General features: G+C 35.6%; 1 protein-coding gene across 3 annotated transcripts in view; it reads left to right on the top strand.

Annotated features, from left to right (window-relative positions):
* Positions 1 to 14283, top strand: part of LOC131693368 (rho GTPase-activating protein Graf) — a 115773-nt gene extending 101490 nt beyond the window's left edge. For all 3 annotated transcript variants that reach the window (XM_058981129.1, XM_058981131.1, XM_058981130.1), the window contains one exon: positions 1854 to 14283. In XM_058981129.1, the coding sequence (XP_058837112.1) occupies positions 1854 to 1945 (92 nt within the window). In that variant the 3' untranslated portion in view covers positions 1946 to 14283. The remainder of the gene's footprint in view (positions 1 to 1853) is intronic.
* Positions 14284 to 14927: the final 644 nt, after the last annotated feature.

The raw sequence follows: 14927 nt of genomic DNA, 5'->3' as shown, positions 1-14927 counted from the left end.
CTTTCCTTAACCTACCCACAGCCGTCATTATAGTCGATAATTAATTTATACTTTCAAACATTGCATAAATGTTGGAAAAGCATACAATAATTTCCGCTGCTATGAATAACAAACTCGTTTCAAGAATTTTATTTTAAGATAACAAGACGTGAACTAAAACATTTTCTTTCTAGCACTCGTTTTGAGCACTAGTCCAAACCAAAACGGAGCATAGTGCATAGTGAGCATAGATAACTTTTGTTGGCCGATTTAGAATTAGCGATAGTTTGCAGCTAACAATACTGTAAATCCACTGTACTATTTAGATGTACGGTAGATTGTTCTTTTAAAAACGTTTACAAATCCAATAGAATTGCCATGCCATTCGGTATTATCACACTCAATGACTATTTCTCAGTCGATTTAACCATAAGAGATTGAACGTTGAAACGTGACCCCTTAAAATCACTATTTCTCATTTGTCACTTCATACATTGATTTATCGTAAATAGTTTGTTTGCAGCACTTTTGGAACTTTGTATGGCGAATATTTTTGCTGAAGTAACAAAGTTATTATCTCGTCTATTTGAAAAGTTATGAACGATTTTTGTTGAAAAATACACCATTTTCAAAAATTAATTATTTATTTTACAGAAATAACGCTCCCGCAGTTTTTTCACCAAGAACTAAAAAAGTTTCTATCTTTCAAATGAAATAAAAAAATTGAAAATCCATTTGCAATGTTGGAAGATATTTAGCTTTGAAAAAAACCATTTTTGTTTTGAAAATCGCCGGTAACTATGCAAACAAAAGAGATAGAAACTTTATTGCTTCGGCAAAAATGTGTATTTTCAAAAGTTCTAAAAACCTCTAGAACAAAATATTAGCGAGAAATTAACACATAAAAAGACATTTATAGAAAACCAATTTTTAAAGAACCACCCTACCTTAAATATTGCAAAAATCATAGCACATGAACCATTAGAGATAGCCACATAGTTTCTTCAGAAAAGTTGCTTCAATTTGATTGATTTATAACTTTGTAGAACATTATGTAGCTGAATTTTACATATCTAAGAAGTTGATACTTTGAACACCCTAACCACAAGGACCACCCTAATTCAACTAATATAAAAAATCGACAAGAAAGTTTGCCGATGATACTATGTATCTAAAACCAACGGTTTAGGCGCAAACAGTTTTGTCTTCCTAAATACAGCTTTGGGACCATAGTGCAATGGATCTGGATCAAAAATTCAAAGAGAAATGAAGGTGGTTTACTATTTAATGCTTGATTAGTAGTAAATCACCCCGAGATTCTGAGGATTAGTTGAAAAATGAAACCATAGATTGCAGGCTAAAATGAAATTTATTTAAAAACTGGTATAAAGTTTCGAACTGATGTGCGTTGGGAATCGGTATATTATATACACTTTATTACATAGAGGTGGAGGTAAAAACAGTAAAACTATCCAATACAAAAATGATTACATAAAAACTGGCAAGACGGCAGCTAGCAAACTTTGTGTGAGTTTCTCCCTATATTTTCTTTCAGAAATAGTGTACCTACCATGAAATGTTTTTAACAGGCTGTGGCAACTATATTGACACCTTTTCAAAACAGTTTTTATTATGAAATAAATGTAAATAAAGTTTAAACTAATTGAAAGATTTATTTTTATATAACTAAAACATACATTACTAACCCTGAACTCTGGTCCTAATAAAGGGTTAACAGTTAATAGAAAACACTTGAATATACTCTTAGTTGATTCGTTCAAGCTTCTTCCGATCACGTGTTTGCAGCTTTCGTCTCATTCATTAAATGTTAATTTTGTTAATCGCGTGTAATTATTCTTTCTTTTTGTTTACAGTAAAGCGTTCCAATGAACCAGGCTGGCTGGAAGGCACACTGAATGGCAAGTCTGGTTTGATTCCAGAAAACTACGTCGAAGTACTAAAGTAAACCTACCACCAAATAGCAAACAAACTCAGATGATCCTGCAGCTGTTAAATCGAATTGTATGTATAGCACAAGTGTATTGTGTGGTAGATTGTCGATTTATGATTAGTTGTTAACTGTAGTAGTGAAGAGCGAGCGGAGAGTTCTTGGCGGACAAGTATCTTTTCCCTATGGAAAACGATAATTTCTGCAAAAACGTTAGGAATATTCGTCATAGGGACAGAATGAATGCAGTTCAATTTTTGCTAGTTTCCTAAACTTTTTGTTTACTTTTTCTATTTCCTCTTTTTGATAACTACTTTTATACAAAGTAGTGGAAATATTAAAACGTTACATTTTAGTGATGATTCCTAATACGCAGTACACTAATATTTAACGGATAAGATAAATCAAATGACCTAATTTTTTCATACTTTATACACACGAATAAATCGTGGCAATGCCACTAAACAACTAAATCACACAAATTTGTATGAACGATGTATCATTTTTTACTTAAGGACAAGAAAATAGATGGCTCTACAAAAACGTACATCTGGCATTCTAAGCAATGCTGCATTCGCATATCGATATAAACAATTTGATAGATGTCGATCATCATTTGGCACAATGGATAAAGATGCGCGTTAAGAAAATTACGATGTGACAGCTTTTGCTACCAAGAAAACATAAAATAGTGGCTTTTCCTGCAACTGCTAATCACATCGTAGTCAGAAGCCCATATTGGACCGAATATCGTAAAGTAGGGCTTATTAATGCGAGATTTCGATAAGCGAATTAAAAAAATCACAATAACAAACAGAAAACACCAATAGATTCGAGGTAATAATGTTTTATTATTGATAATCTAGAAACAAGTAAATGTGTAATGGTACTACGGTATAAATCAAATGTAATCAAATATTTGCTTTGCAGAAAATCAGTAAAACAACCACCTCGATTCAAACATATACATATGCTTTAGACAAATAATTAAATACTGTTACATCGCCTCATGTTTCATACTTTTTCATGCACATCGAACTGAATTTTTTGCTCGAGCAAAATATGTATTCACGCACCGTCCAAACGATATGATTATTGAATTGCGAACAAATTTCTCTGTCATTTTTGGAATATTGTCTGCTATTTTTAAATTGACGAATGTTTTCTTCTGCAGAAAAAGTCATATCAAATATAATGGGTTTCTAATTGCGAGTAGGTTAGAGCATTTATTTTCAAACCACAACATTTTGGTCATTTTCATGAATATAAGTAACTCGCACATTTCACACACCTAAGGCGGAATTACCAATCAATTGACCTAACAAATCGCACTTTCGCCTAAGACTCTCATCGTAATCCAAACACGGCTACAGAAAACACATGCACACTTACAGAATTTTAGGGTATATCTAAGAAAATTATTGTAATATATGTACATTTATTCCGATTGAACCTAGTTTTTAGGGCAAATACAAACATAGTAACCATTTTAAAAAAAGAGATGAATATATGAGAAACTATGACACCAGAAAAAATAAACTTTAAAGCTAAGCCTAGTACAATAAGTGTGTATATGCAAACAAAATGTGGGAAGAACAATTGAACGAAAAAACTTTTGACAAGCATAAAAACCCTAATAACTAATACTACTGCAGACACGAAAGGGATATCGGTCGAGAGTATTAAGTATATTTTGTCACATTTTTATTGTTTTCATAAGAAAATATGTGTGGCTTTTTACCAACAAGGAGGCACTAATGTTGGCCTAGATTTTTGTACATATTATATACTTTAAGAAATGTTATGAAATTCCTACTCCTATTGCGATACGCGACAACGAGCTGGTTTGTGATTTTACTGCGCGAAGCTGACGCAACCCGGTAGTCCCAGATTAACCGTTGAAGCCGATTTCCTCTAAAGGAACTTAGTCAAAATTTTGTTCATATTGTCAGTTGCCATATAACGTACAAACTAACAGATTCCTCGGAAGAAAAGCTATCCTCTATGTTTAAATAGTAGTTTTAGCGATATCAATGGAAGGGCAATATGCGAGAGTTAGTCAGTCAATATGCGTACGCTCCATTGTCCCTTTGTCTTGGACTCTTATTGGCGGCTGCGGCGAATTTATTTTTGTCATGTCTATTTACACAGTTCTAGTTTGGTTATTGTTAAAGTTCAACTATACTAAATTTAATCAATATTTTTCTTTGATTTACATTATTTATTTTAAACCCTGGTGTCGTTGCATATTCCAAATCCCTAATTGCCACGAAGGAAGAGAGACGACGAGTAGGAAAGTAGTAAAGATATATAGAAATTAGACGTCTCGCTACGCATTTAAATCGGTTTGCAAATAAAGTTGTAGTTTTGCACATTGCATCAATAACTTTGCAAGAAACATATTTGCATTTCTCCCAGCAGGGATCAGGAATCTTCTGCCACGGCAGTGTGGACTCAAAAGGGAAAACCGCTGCTTATGCATTTACAACGTTCCCTTTCCAATCGACACTGCATCGGTTGCCTTGATCTTAACCGAGATATAAGCAAACCATCGATTCCGGTTGTTTGGCATGCGACCAACACTGCCTATAATCGCACATTTGCCCTATGTTCTATAAGATTCCTTATCTACTTGAAACTGATTTTGGGCAGAACAGCACAAAAATAACATCTCAAGCCAAGAACAACACACCTCAAGCCAAAGACGATGCAGTGGATTCGCCTCTACGTGATCAATAATCAGTTAAACTAGATTTTCATAAACGATTTTTTTATGCCTTTACATACATGCCTCCGGAAGCATTTATGTCCTTTGTATGTCTAAAATACTGAAGTGCTAAAGGATGGTGAAAAGACCAAGTGACAAAATATTGATTTCGAGAAAAACGAGTTTAAAGTTTGAATCGCAGCATCCTTTACATTATGATTGGAAATTAATTTTTGTTATAATTCTTGTTCATTGTTACATATTTCAAATCTGACAAAAGTCAAATGTAGCTGACGATATTCTTTATCCAGTGCAATCATTATCTCATTTTTTATGTTTTGCGACTTAGTTCGGTCTGACTTAACACCGACCAATTGATCAGAGCTGTTTTTTTTTATTTCCAATTATAGAGGTTTTAACCTTAAGGTCATTCGCCTCTTCGGGTTAGAAAAATCTCTTAGGAAAAATTTCTAACCCTATGTGCGGGGTCGGGATTCGAACCCAGGTGCGCTGCGTACAAGGCAATCGATTTACCAATACGCTACGCCCACTCCCACATCATAGCTGTTTCAGCGAGCGATTTGATTTCTGACAAGTAAAATAAAAATCATGAAATCTCACTGTATTGAAGTAGCATGGGTTGAGAGTGCAATGGGCAGTTAGCGTTACATACCTATAGCAAACAGAACGAAATATTTTGCATTGTGTCACGAACAACATTACATGCTGTGCAGAAGCCAACTAGTAATATGAATGCTATTATTGCTTGTGAGTCACCAGTAGCGAGATACATCAGCGTCATTGCGGAAGCTGGCAGACTTTGGAGGGATGAGTTTCAGTAACTTCTTATAATCTTCTAGACTCAGAACACATCGAGCGGAAGTCCCTCGTGATATTTATTTTTATATAGGCCTTTTAGATTATGAATCGTACAGACCTACTACTAAAAGTAAATCTAGCAACATTACAATCAAACAAATATGTAACTTCATTAAACACGCGTCAACACATTCAGAGGGATGCTTTGTCCAAATTGCGTACGGTCAACGGTAAACGGAAGAAGAAGACACGGTGTCTTTTTAAACAACTTTGTACAAAAAAAATCAGCATCTCTGAAACTTCAGGGTATGAAATAATGGGCTTTCCACTTTCATTTGAAACCAACATCAAAATAATCCGTCGGGGGGTCTAGAGCAACTTTTTTTTGAAGTTTTTTTTCGTGAAAACATAGATTTTACAATAGAACTAGTTCATATTTCCATCCCTAGATGGTGCTTTAGACATTCGAAGTACACTAAAAGTGAGAATCTGATAGATATTTTAATTGTCTACAACTTTGTTAACAACTAAAAACCGATTTTAAATTATCCGGAAAAGTTGTTTAATATTTTAACGAAGTCTAAGTCTAAGTTAGTTTCACAGAAACCCTAGTGGTTTGTAAGTCAATTCACACGCACTTTTTTCATTTGTCAAATACCTGTCTTTAAAGTATGCGGAATGAAATTTGGACAACGCTTCCAGCATTAAAACAAAAATCCAACCCTGCGCAAAGCACCATTCTAAACGTCATATCCTAGGCACACTTATTTCGAATATCCAGTGTTAATTTCGACCCACTAGGAGATACCATGTGAACAAAATGGCAGCGAACGCCCTATCTGGCACTTAGCTATTATGCCAAAAAAAGTTTTGGTGTATTGGAGGATTATGGTATATATTTTGTACAAAAGCCTGATATCCCTCCAAATGTACCACAACTGCGTCCAAATGAGGTTTTTCGGGGATAATTTGAAGCAGAGAGTAAATGCTCATAAATTTCGACCTAAAACTAACAGAAATGATAATCAAAATTAAGAAAGAAATTAAAAATATGCCAACATCAATTTTTTCGACTCCTTTGCAAAAAGTTCCTGCAAACTGTCGTAAAGCTTCTCGAATGAGCTCAAATTTTTTTCTACATTAAGTTAAAAAGCTGACAAATGTTTTCGTTTTCGTTTTTGGGATGAAAAGTTTTAGATAAGTGTTGACCAAACTAGTATGATATTAATATTTTTTCCAAGTTGGTGAGTGATTCCTCCCGCAGAAACAGATTTTTCAATCATGTATGCTTTCTTTTTCATTTTTTCGATTGTTCTCGGGGATGACTGATAACTATTCTTGCATGAACCTCCTACTTTGTTAGCATCTTCGTATAAAATTCGCTTGTCCTGAACTTCAACCTTTATATTTGAACAAACTCAATGAAACTGTTAACACCATTGCTATATTTTGCGAATTTCATTGCAATACTTGGTTAAAAACGCTGATTATCTTTTTCAAAATTAACTCAATGTGACAAACAGTGAACAAAAAACTTTGAGGTTTTGGATCAAGATATTTTTTTTTTGGGATATATTCGTGGATTTGTACTGTTTGTACTCAAATCATATTTTGTTTTCAAAAATAATACATTTCGCATAATCTAGGATCAATTGATTAACGATTTCTCACATAATTGATAGGAAATGGCCGTAAAATCCAACTGCCACAATATACTTCGCGGAAAAAATTTGAATGAATCGTTTCACGCTAACCACTAATTTGGACAGTTACTTCTGTGGTTTGCGTTCAATTATAAACTGTGTGTCCCAACATTTCGTCTTGAACAGAATTATTATAGCTGACTTAAACGATCATAACCTAAATTATGCGACGTATGGTCCTTTCTAAAACATAAATGTAAGCAAACCCTTGTAACTAAGCAATACCTTCCGATGAATGGTAGTTCCTTCGAACCTATCGGGAAAGATTACAAACTTGAACCAAAAGCACAAATAGTTTTCTGTCTTTGTCAAACATCCTAATTTTCAGAAGGTCGATAGGAATTGTCAACGAAGAACTTGTAATGAATCCCGTCAAATATTTTCATGTCACTACACCCAATTATTTTTTGGTAGTGAAATAAGTGCGAGAAAATATATATTTCCAAACCACTAGGCCCCATGTGAAACTATCTTAGATATAATCGTTAAAATCTTTAACAATTTTGCCGGGTGATTTCAGATCAATTTTTAGTTGTCAACAAACTTGTAGACAATTAAATTTTCTATCAAATTCTCACATTTAGTGTTTTCAGAATGTCTAAAACACCATCTAGGGACAGAAATATGAACTAGTTCGAGTAGTAAAACCAATATTGTTACGAAAAAACTTCAAAAAAAAGTTGCTCTAGACCCCCCGACGGATCATTTTGATCTTAGTTTCAAATGAAAGCGGAAAGTCCATTCTTTCATATTCCGAAGTTTCAGAGATGCTGAATTTTTTTGCATAAAGTTGTTCTAATAAATGGACCGTGAAGAGACTAATCGAGACTACCAACTCACGAAGAAACTCGTAAAATGCTACGGTAGAGTGTGTACTAGATCTATTGAAGTGGTTGTGATAACACGGTCCCTTATGTTCTACCAATCTAAATGAATCAATTTTATGATCTGGCCTTCTATCAGGCTCGTAAAGTTGGTAGTAGGTATTTATTGATCGTTGCTAGGATCGTTGTCGCATGACTTGCTATTGTTTACGAGCAATATGCAGTGTTCACCTATGCAACGTCACCGAGAGCGGAGAACCGACCGGCAAAATGATACGAAGATGTGTGAAGTGGAGTTTAGGACCAACCATACAAGAGGAATTAAATTTGATTCCGTAAGTGCGAAATGGTACAGTGAACAGTTTACCATTGTTGTGTTATTAAGTCTTGAGTAATGCGGTTAGTATGCACCATTATACCCAGATTATGATTTTGTCCGTGTCCATGGATTCCATAGCAACATAGAATCCGTAAGCGAATGCACTTCATTACGTACGAAACGTCATCATAAGGATTCACACAACTACGTTTTCCGAGCTTATGACATACACTTTGTGCGCCTTTATATTTGTGTTGCTGCTTCTTCTGGATGTAATGACGTGGGACGTTATGCTATTATTAATGCTGATTTTTTTGTCGTAATGGGCATAGATATGTCACTAGAAAAGTATTATCATAGACAAAGCCGGAACAAAGTCCAGTATTCATTAACATTAAAGGGGGGTTATACTCAGAAAATCTGTTCTAAATCGATAGTGTTGCGGACGAGTCGACGACGGAAACGTAGGTCTCTGTGATGGGTTGCTTCCATAAAAGACTATCTCTACAAACAATTAGCGACGGAACTTTGCTCCAATAAAAAGTTTTTAAGATAGGAAACAGCATCAGGTAGATAACGTATTCCCAAAATCGTGCTATCGCGGACCATTTCGTAGATATTCCGGGTTACACAACTGCATTGTCAGCACTTTTCATATCAGAACATTCGGAATTTGCCTAGCAGAAGTATGGAACACATCTACTTGTCAGAACAAAACAACATCATCCACTAAAGAAAAGCAAAGTATCCTCGATTATCAACGCGTTTTCTGTTTGACATTTCGAGGGACTATTACATGACTTAGGACCTCTTGAGTCATGGACATCTCGTTAGTCCACCGTCTTAATTAGTCTCTGGAAGAAGTCCACTTGGCGTGTTTGTCTTGGAAGTGCATTAAAATTAAGTTGTCCCAGTAGTTGGCATCTTTAAATGTTCCCGTATTAGTATGTTGAAATTAAGCATTCGATTATGTTTGATCCACTTGTCAGCAAGCATAGGTAGGTGGATTAATACGCAACATTGCACATACACACAAATAAACTGGGTCGGTTCAAAATTAGAGGCGAAGAGTATAGCTGATGAAGTATTTTTGTACCTATTGTACTAAGCTTATAGTTACAAAAGGACCAACAGTCATTGCATAGGAATTTCAAACATTGATTTCCTGTTAGAGAAAACAATACAATTTTTCTTCAGTCGTCTGCTTCGAGTCGGATGCTGTTATGACCCGCTCCTAACCTAATAGGACAGACCCTCGTGATAAACCGCTCTCAACATGAAGCATAGAATCAGCATACGACCGAACATCTCATGGCAGTTGGTTACCTAAGTCTGCTCTTACCCTAACCGGTGCCACGAGATCGTGGAGATAGCACTCCTGTAAGAGCATCTATTCGGAAAGTGGAACAATTATTTAAAGACAACTGGAGCTTAAGATGACACTTTACACTCTGTAATTACACCATGTTAGATATGCCGTACTGAACGCAAATTGGACCGTGACCAAGCAGTATTATTTCCTTCGCGAACATGCAACGTCGTTGATACTACGTTTTTCTGGGAAACTTGTTAGATCTGCCCAAGCCTGCTGCCTCGCCAAAGGACCACACCTCACACAGGTAACTGAGACCTGCGATATGGCAGTTCAAAGATTGGTTTGATAGAGGTACATAAGGCGCTGGGAGTGATATCTGAAGTTGTGTCAGGATTTTACTGGATACCACGCATCACCATAGATATGATCCGTGGCAAATTTCACAAACATCACAACACCATTTAATAGTCTCCATAACTCATAAAAAGCACCAAAATATGGGTTTTATATGAGATCTACCGGACCATCGTGATAATATTTTCATTGGTTAAACCCATTTCGAACACCTACGCTAAGCCCTATCAGCATGGGGGTATTGCGGGCGTTTTAATTTCGTGTGATTTGAATTGTAAAGTCAGGTAGTAATTATTTGGTCTTTCTACTCACATTATCGCCATAAAATCCTCTCCTATATACAGGGTCCGGCACTCGAAGTGTGACCAATTTAAAAGGCCACAAATTCGGTTTGGGCTATTATTTTTATTTACTTCATAGTACAAATTGGGCGAAAATAATAAAAAAATCATAATCAATTCACCTTTGCTCGATATGGCCACCTTTTACCTTGACTATGGCCTTGCGACGGTGAAACACGAATAGCAAGCTGACCGAATGGGACTTTCCGGTATTTTGACCCACTCTCGGACAATAGCTTTCTTCAGCGTCTCGAGGCTGACGTATTTTTTACTTTGGACCTAGCTCACCAAAAGGCCCAGAGAGAAAAATTCATTGGGTTCGCGCCTGGTGAATATATATTAGAGCCCCTGTGTGCTCAAAATGAAGTTCGAAACGCTGTTTTTCAGTCATTCTTGGTACACTCGCGCTTTGTGATATGGTGCCGGGTCTTGTTGTAACCACCAAGGTCTGCGACCGACATGTCTGTCTGCCCACGGCTTCAAAGCAGCCTGCGAAACACTTTCCCTGTAATATGTCGCAGTTTCTTTGACACCAGGCTCGATGAAAACGATTGTAGAGCGCCTATCTGCGGTTACAGCGACCCCAACCATTTGTAGCGGGCGCTGCCTCCTGGTGGCCAACCGATGACTAAAATTTTCATATGAATGGCGGGTCAAGTAAATCATATCGTTTTGAAAGTTTACGATTTACTCAATTTGAAATTTTTTTCGTCAGAAAACACTATGTTCGAAATTTGATCGCTTTCAGTCAAGCAACCCACTTCGCTCTCTCAAGTCTAACTTGTTGCTGCTTCAGTGTAAGATAAAGGGTATTTTGGAGCTTATAAGACTTGACCTTGAGCTCATTTTTTAGTGTGCTTCGGATGCTGCAGTCGGATATTTTCAGTTGTTTGGACATTTGATTGGCACTTCGTAAAGCCATTTTGCGATGCTACTAGTGTTATTATATGTTAAGTTGTTTGTGGTCCAGCTAAATATAATATACGCTTTCTTTTAAATTCCATCGCTATTTACTTTTTTGCGTTCATTTTTGACGAAATGCTTTTGTACGCTTGCAAACAATATTTCGAACTGCCATTTAACTAATTTATAGACAGCTGATGCTGCGCGAATGGTCTTTGGTAGGTTACACTTCGAGTGCCGCACTCTTTGTATCAACGCTGTCACTTTCAACCACGTGATTGAGGTGGTTAAGCAATACGAAACATTCCACCTAACGATGATCACAACTCATTGATACTCAACCTTGAATTCAATATAGTAAAATTTAAGTTGAATTGACCTAATTTTGTGTATACCCCAAACAACTCAAAAGTACCTTATTCCACAAAAGACCTCGACTGAGTCGAACCTCTCGTTTTGTTTTTGACAACACTAATAAGTGCGAAAGCGACGCACAACTCAAAACTAAGTTAAAAGAACTTATTGTTTGGGTTGTTTTATTTTTCCGTGTACCGATATAATACACGAGTCAACAATACGACGAATGCTTCACCCTCATCTTGCTGCATGAGAATGATGAACATTGAGCGTTGCTTCACTGCATACTACAACTCGCGAAGCGAAGGCATTACGTCACTTTACGTGGTTTAATATTCCTAGAAAAATAAACAAATTGTATGTAAACTCAATGATAGTAATGCGGGGAAACGTTTACAATTTTTAGCAAATAACTGATAAAGATTTCCGAAGTTTTACAATAAAGATATACATTACTATGGAAAGTGTTATTTGCATACAAAAAATTGCCCTATAAAAGCAGTACCTACATTTAGAAAATTATCTTCGTCAACATTGTTTATTCTGAATTATGTTGCTTCACAAATATCAGCGACCTGTGAAACATTCAACATGTTGTTGCCTCGCGAAGAGCAGTCTTTATCTGGCACATATTTTCATAAACTACTTAACTAATGAAGAAGCCGGCCGGTGCGTGCCGCTACAGTTTTCACCCGAGACACGGGCATGATGACGAATAAGCGTAAAACTTTCATTCTCATATTCATTGCTTCACTTTCCAAGCCCATATTTTTATTTTTCGTCAGTTTCAGTCATAGCGGCAAGAATAAACAGAATGATTTCTTTGCTCTTAAGACAATGCACACTAAAGCATGCGGCTCACTCTATTCGTTGGTAGCTCTGACTCAGGCAGTTATAGGAATTGGACTAAAAAGGTCAGGATAACAACGTTGAAGTTAATATACTTGGTGAGCTTGAGAAATAAAACGCATGCAAACTAATACGCATACCTTTGCATAAATAATTAGGGTATTTTTGTATTCTAATTGACCATGGCGCCACATAATTTACTCAAACAGCACAAATAGACGAACTAAAGACGCTAAATAAAGAACAGTTTGTGTTGCAATAACAAACAATACATTGGGCGGGCATAGCGTAGTTGGTAAATCTATTTCCTTGTACGCAGCTCACCTGGGTTCGATTCCCAACCCCGCACCCGCACGTATAGTTATTGATTTTTCATACCCGAAAAAGAGGTGAAAAATAACCTCTATGATCAAACAAAAAACAAACATTAATAAGCATGAGATTTTGGGGGCTTTCACCATATTATTCTCAAACACAACGCAATCAAAAATTATCTCGCTTCGGTAGCGCAAAAAGGATATATGTTAGAGAGACTCATCGTAATATATTCCGCTAGAAGGACGAATAAAGGCCACGAAATAAACGTAAACACTTTCAACCGAGAGGGTTTTCTATATTCTGAAGGGTGCCTTTTATGTTCAATTCGATTTGTTCAATACAAGTTTACTAAATTAATCTTGATTTGTGAAATATCTTGAATCGGAGGCCTTTGCCGATTAAGTGTCACTAAGTTTTGTGTGATGTTGTTGCTCTTCCTTTCGTGGTCAGAGTATTCCAGAAGTACCTATTAGTAAATTTCTCTCGTGTAATCGCACTTGTAAATGTAATTTTAATATATTATTGATGTTATTAAACTAATATAGTACATAAAATTAGAACAATGCTATCGCCTTCAAATGCCAATAACTGTTCAAGTACCTGAGGGATTTGCGGTATGTCTAATGATCTGCACCTGAAGCCAATGTATTCTTACAAGCATTCCCTGATTAGCAAGCTTTCACTCATTTTATCCATTCGTGTGAGTTTCCTATTGTATAGAATCCTTTATTCCTAACTTAATTACCGATCGTAACAGTATGCATTAGCGAGCCAATCGAAACATTCCCCCTAATTTATGTATAGATATTCCACAAAATGTCAATTCTTTCCATTGAACCCCTTCCTTTTCTATTTTGTTCTCATCAGTTCTTCTCTGTTTAATTAAATACAAGAAATAGGATTGCAAAATATTGCTAGCAAAGTTGAGAGATAGAAAAAGAGGGAGAGGGAGAATAAATTAGTCTGTGATATAATCACAACCAGAGATAAATTGGTCTTATTTTAAAATAATTTCAGTGGTTCTTGTTTTTATTTCTGGCGATCTTCAGATTCGCTTCTTAAATCACTTAGTTTCATGTAAATAAATTTTAGTTTCCGTTATTGTGTTTGCAATATTATCGATTGTTGATTTTTATTACAAGCTAGCATTGATTTTAATCTACCACCTAATCTTTTACTTTACAAATAAGCAAGCAACTATCCCTACCGGCCTCTGTGTTCAGGGGATCACACGTGTGAGTAGCCAAGTATTATATTATACATAATAATGACTTTGTCTGGCAAAACAAACGTAAGAACTATTTCGGTTTGGTTATACAACTTTTATGTTAGTAAAAATGAAAAAATCTTTAACATAAAGTGTTTTAGTCTAAGATTTGTGAATATACTGTTATTTAATTTTATGCCTTTAAAAGTCAGTTTCGAGCAACCGCGACTATGAGAAACCAGAAGATGTGAATTATTTTATTTATACAAGTATCTCGATGAATGATTCCTTGGTATGTGAAACTACAGTCAAAGAAAAAATAAATCTTCACACAATTCAATTTCCAATTGTTTGCTCTCCGTATACAAATATCACAATCATGTTTCAATCTCAGCTTCATAGTGCAAATTGCTAAATATTGTTCAAATGTTGCATTAGTATATTGAAATTGATTGAATTTGCACTACGCATCGTGAAAAAATATGTGGTCGACGAATCTGGCTAAAACTTCATCGGACCTTTGTCAACCTTGATGAAAGATAGCATGGTAATTTCGGGAGAGATAGCGCATATTTCCAATAATCAATCCCGCATTAAAGTAAACCAAACAATATATGATTAAAACATTTTTATTAATTGCTGTAAGTATCTAGAATACATAGGAATTGTTTTTGTCAAAAAAAAAATTGGAGAAAATTTAGAATAGGTCGTAAATAACAATGAGAGATTCTCTTTGGGGCTTTTCTCTTCTGTTCCTTACTCGGTCTTTTCGATATTTAATACTCGACTCTTTGCACAATAATTTAGTAAAAACCATCGCCTTTTGATATGTACTGGTAAATTAGCACAAAGTGCTATAGTGACGTCGCAATAATCGAAAAAGAAAGAGCCTCTTAATGTTACTTACGTCCTATTCTAAATTTTCTCCAGAATTAATCAAGTTTGCATGAATATTTTTTTACAAAAGGTCTATTCATGTGAGAT

This window comes from Topomyia yanbarensis, chromosome 3, assembly GCF_030247195.1.
Source record: "Topomyia yanbarensis strain Yona2022 chromosome 3, ASM3024719v1, whole genome shotgun sequence".
Classification (NCBI taxonomy): domain Eukaryota; kingdom Metazoa; phylum Arthropoda; class Insecta; order Diptera; family Culicidae; genus Topomyia; species Topomyia yanbarensis.
This window is presented reverse-complemented; position numbering and strand designations above follow the sequence as displayed.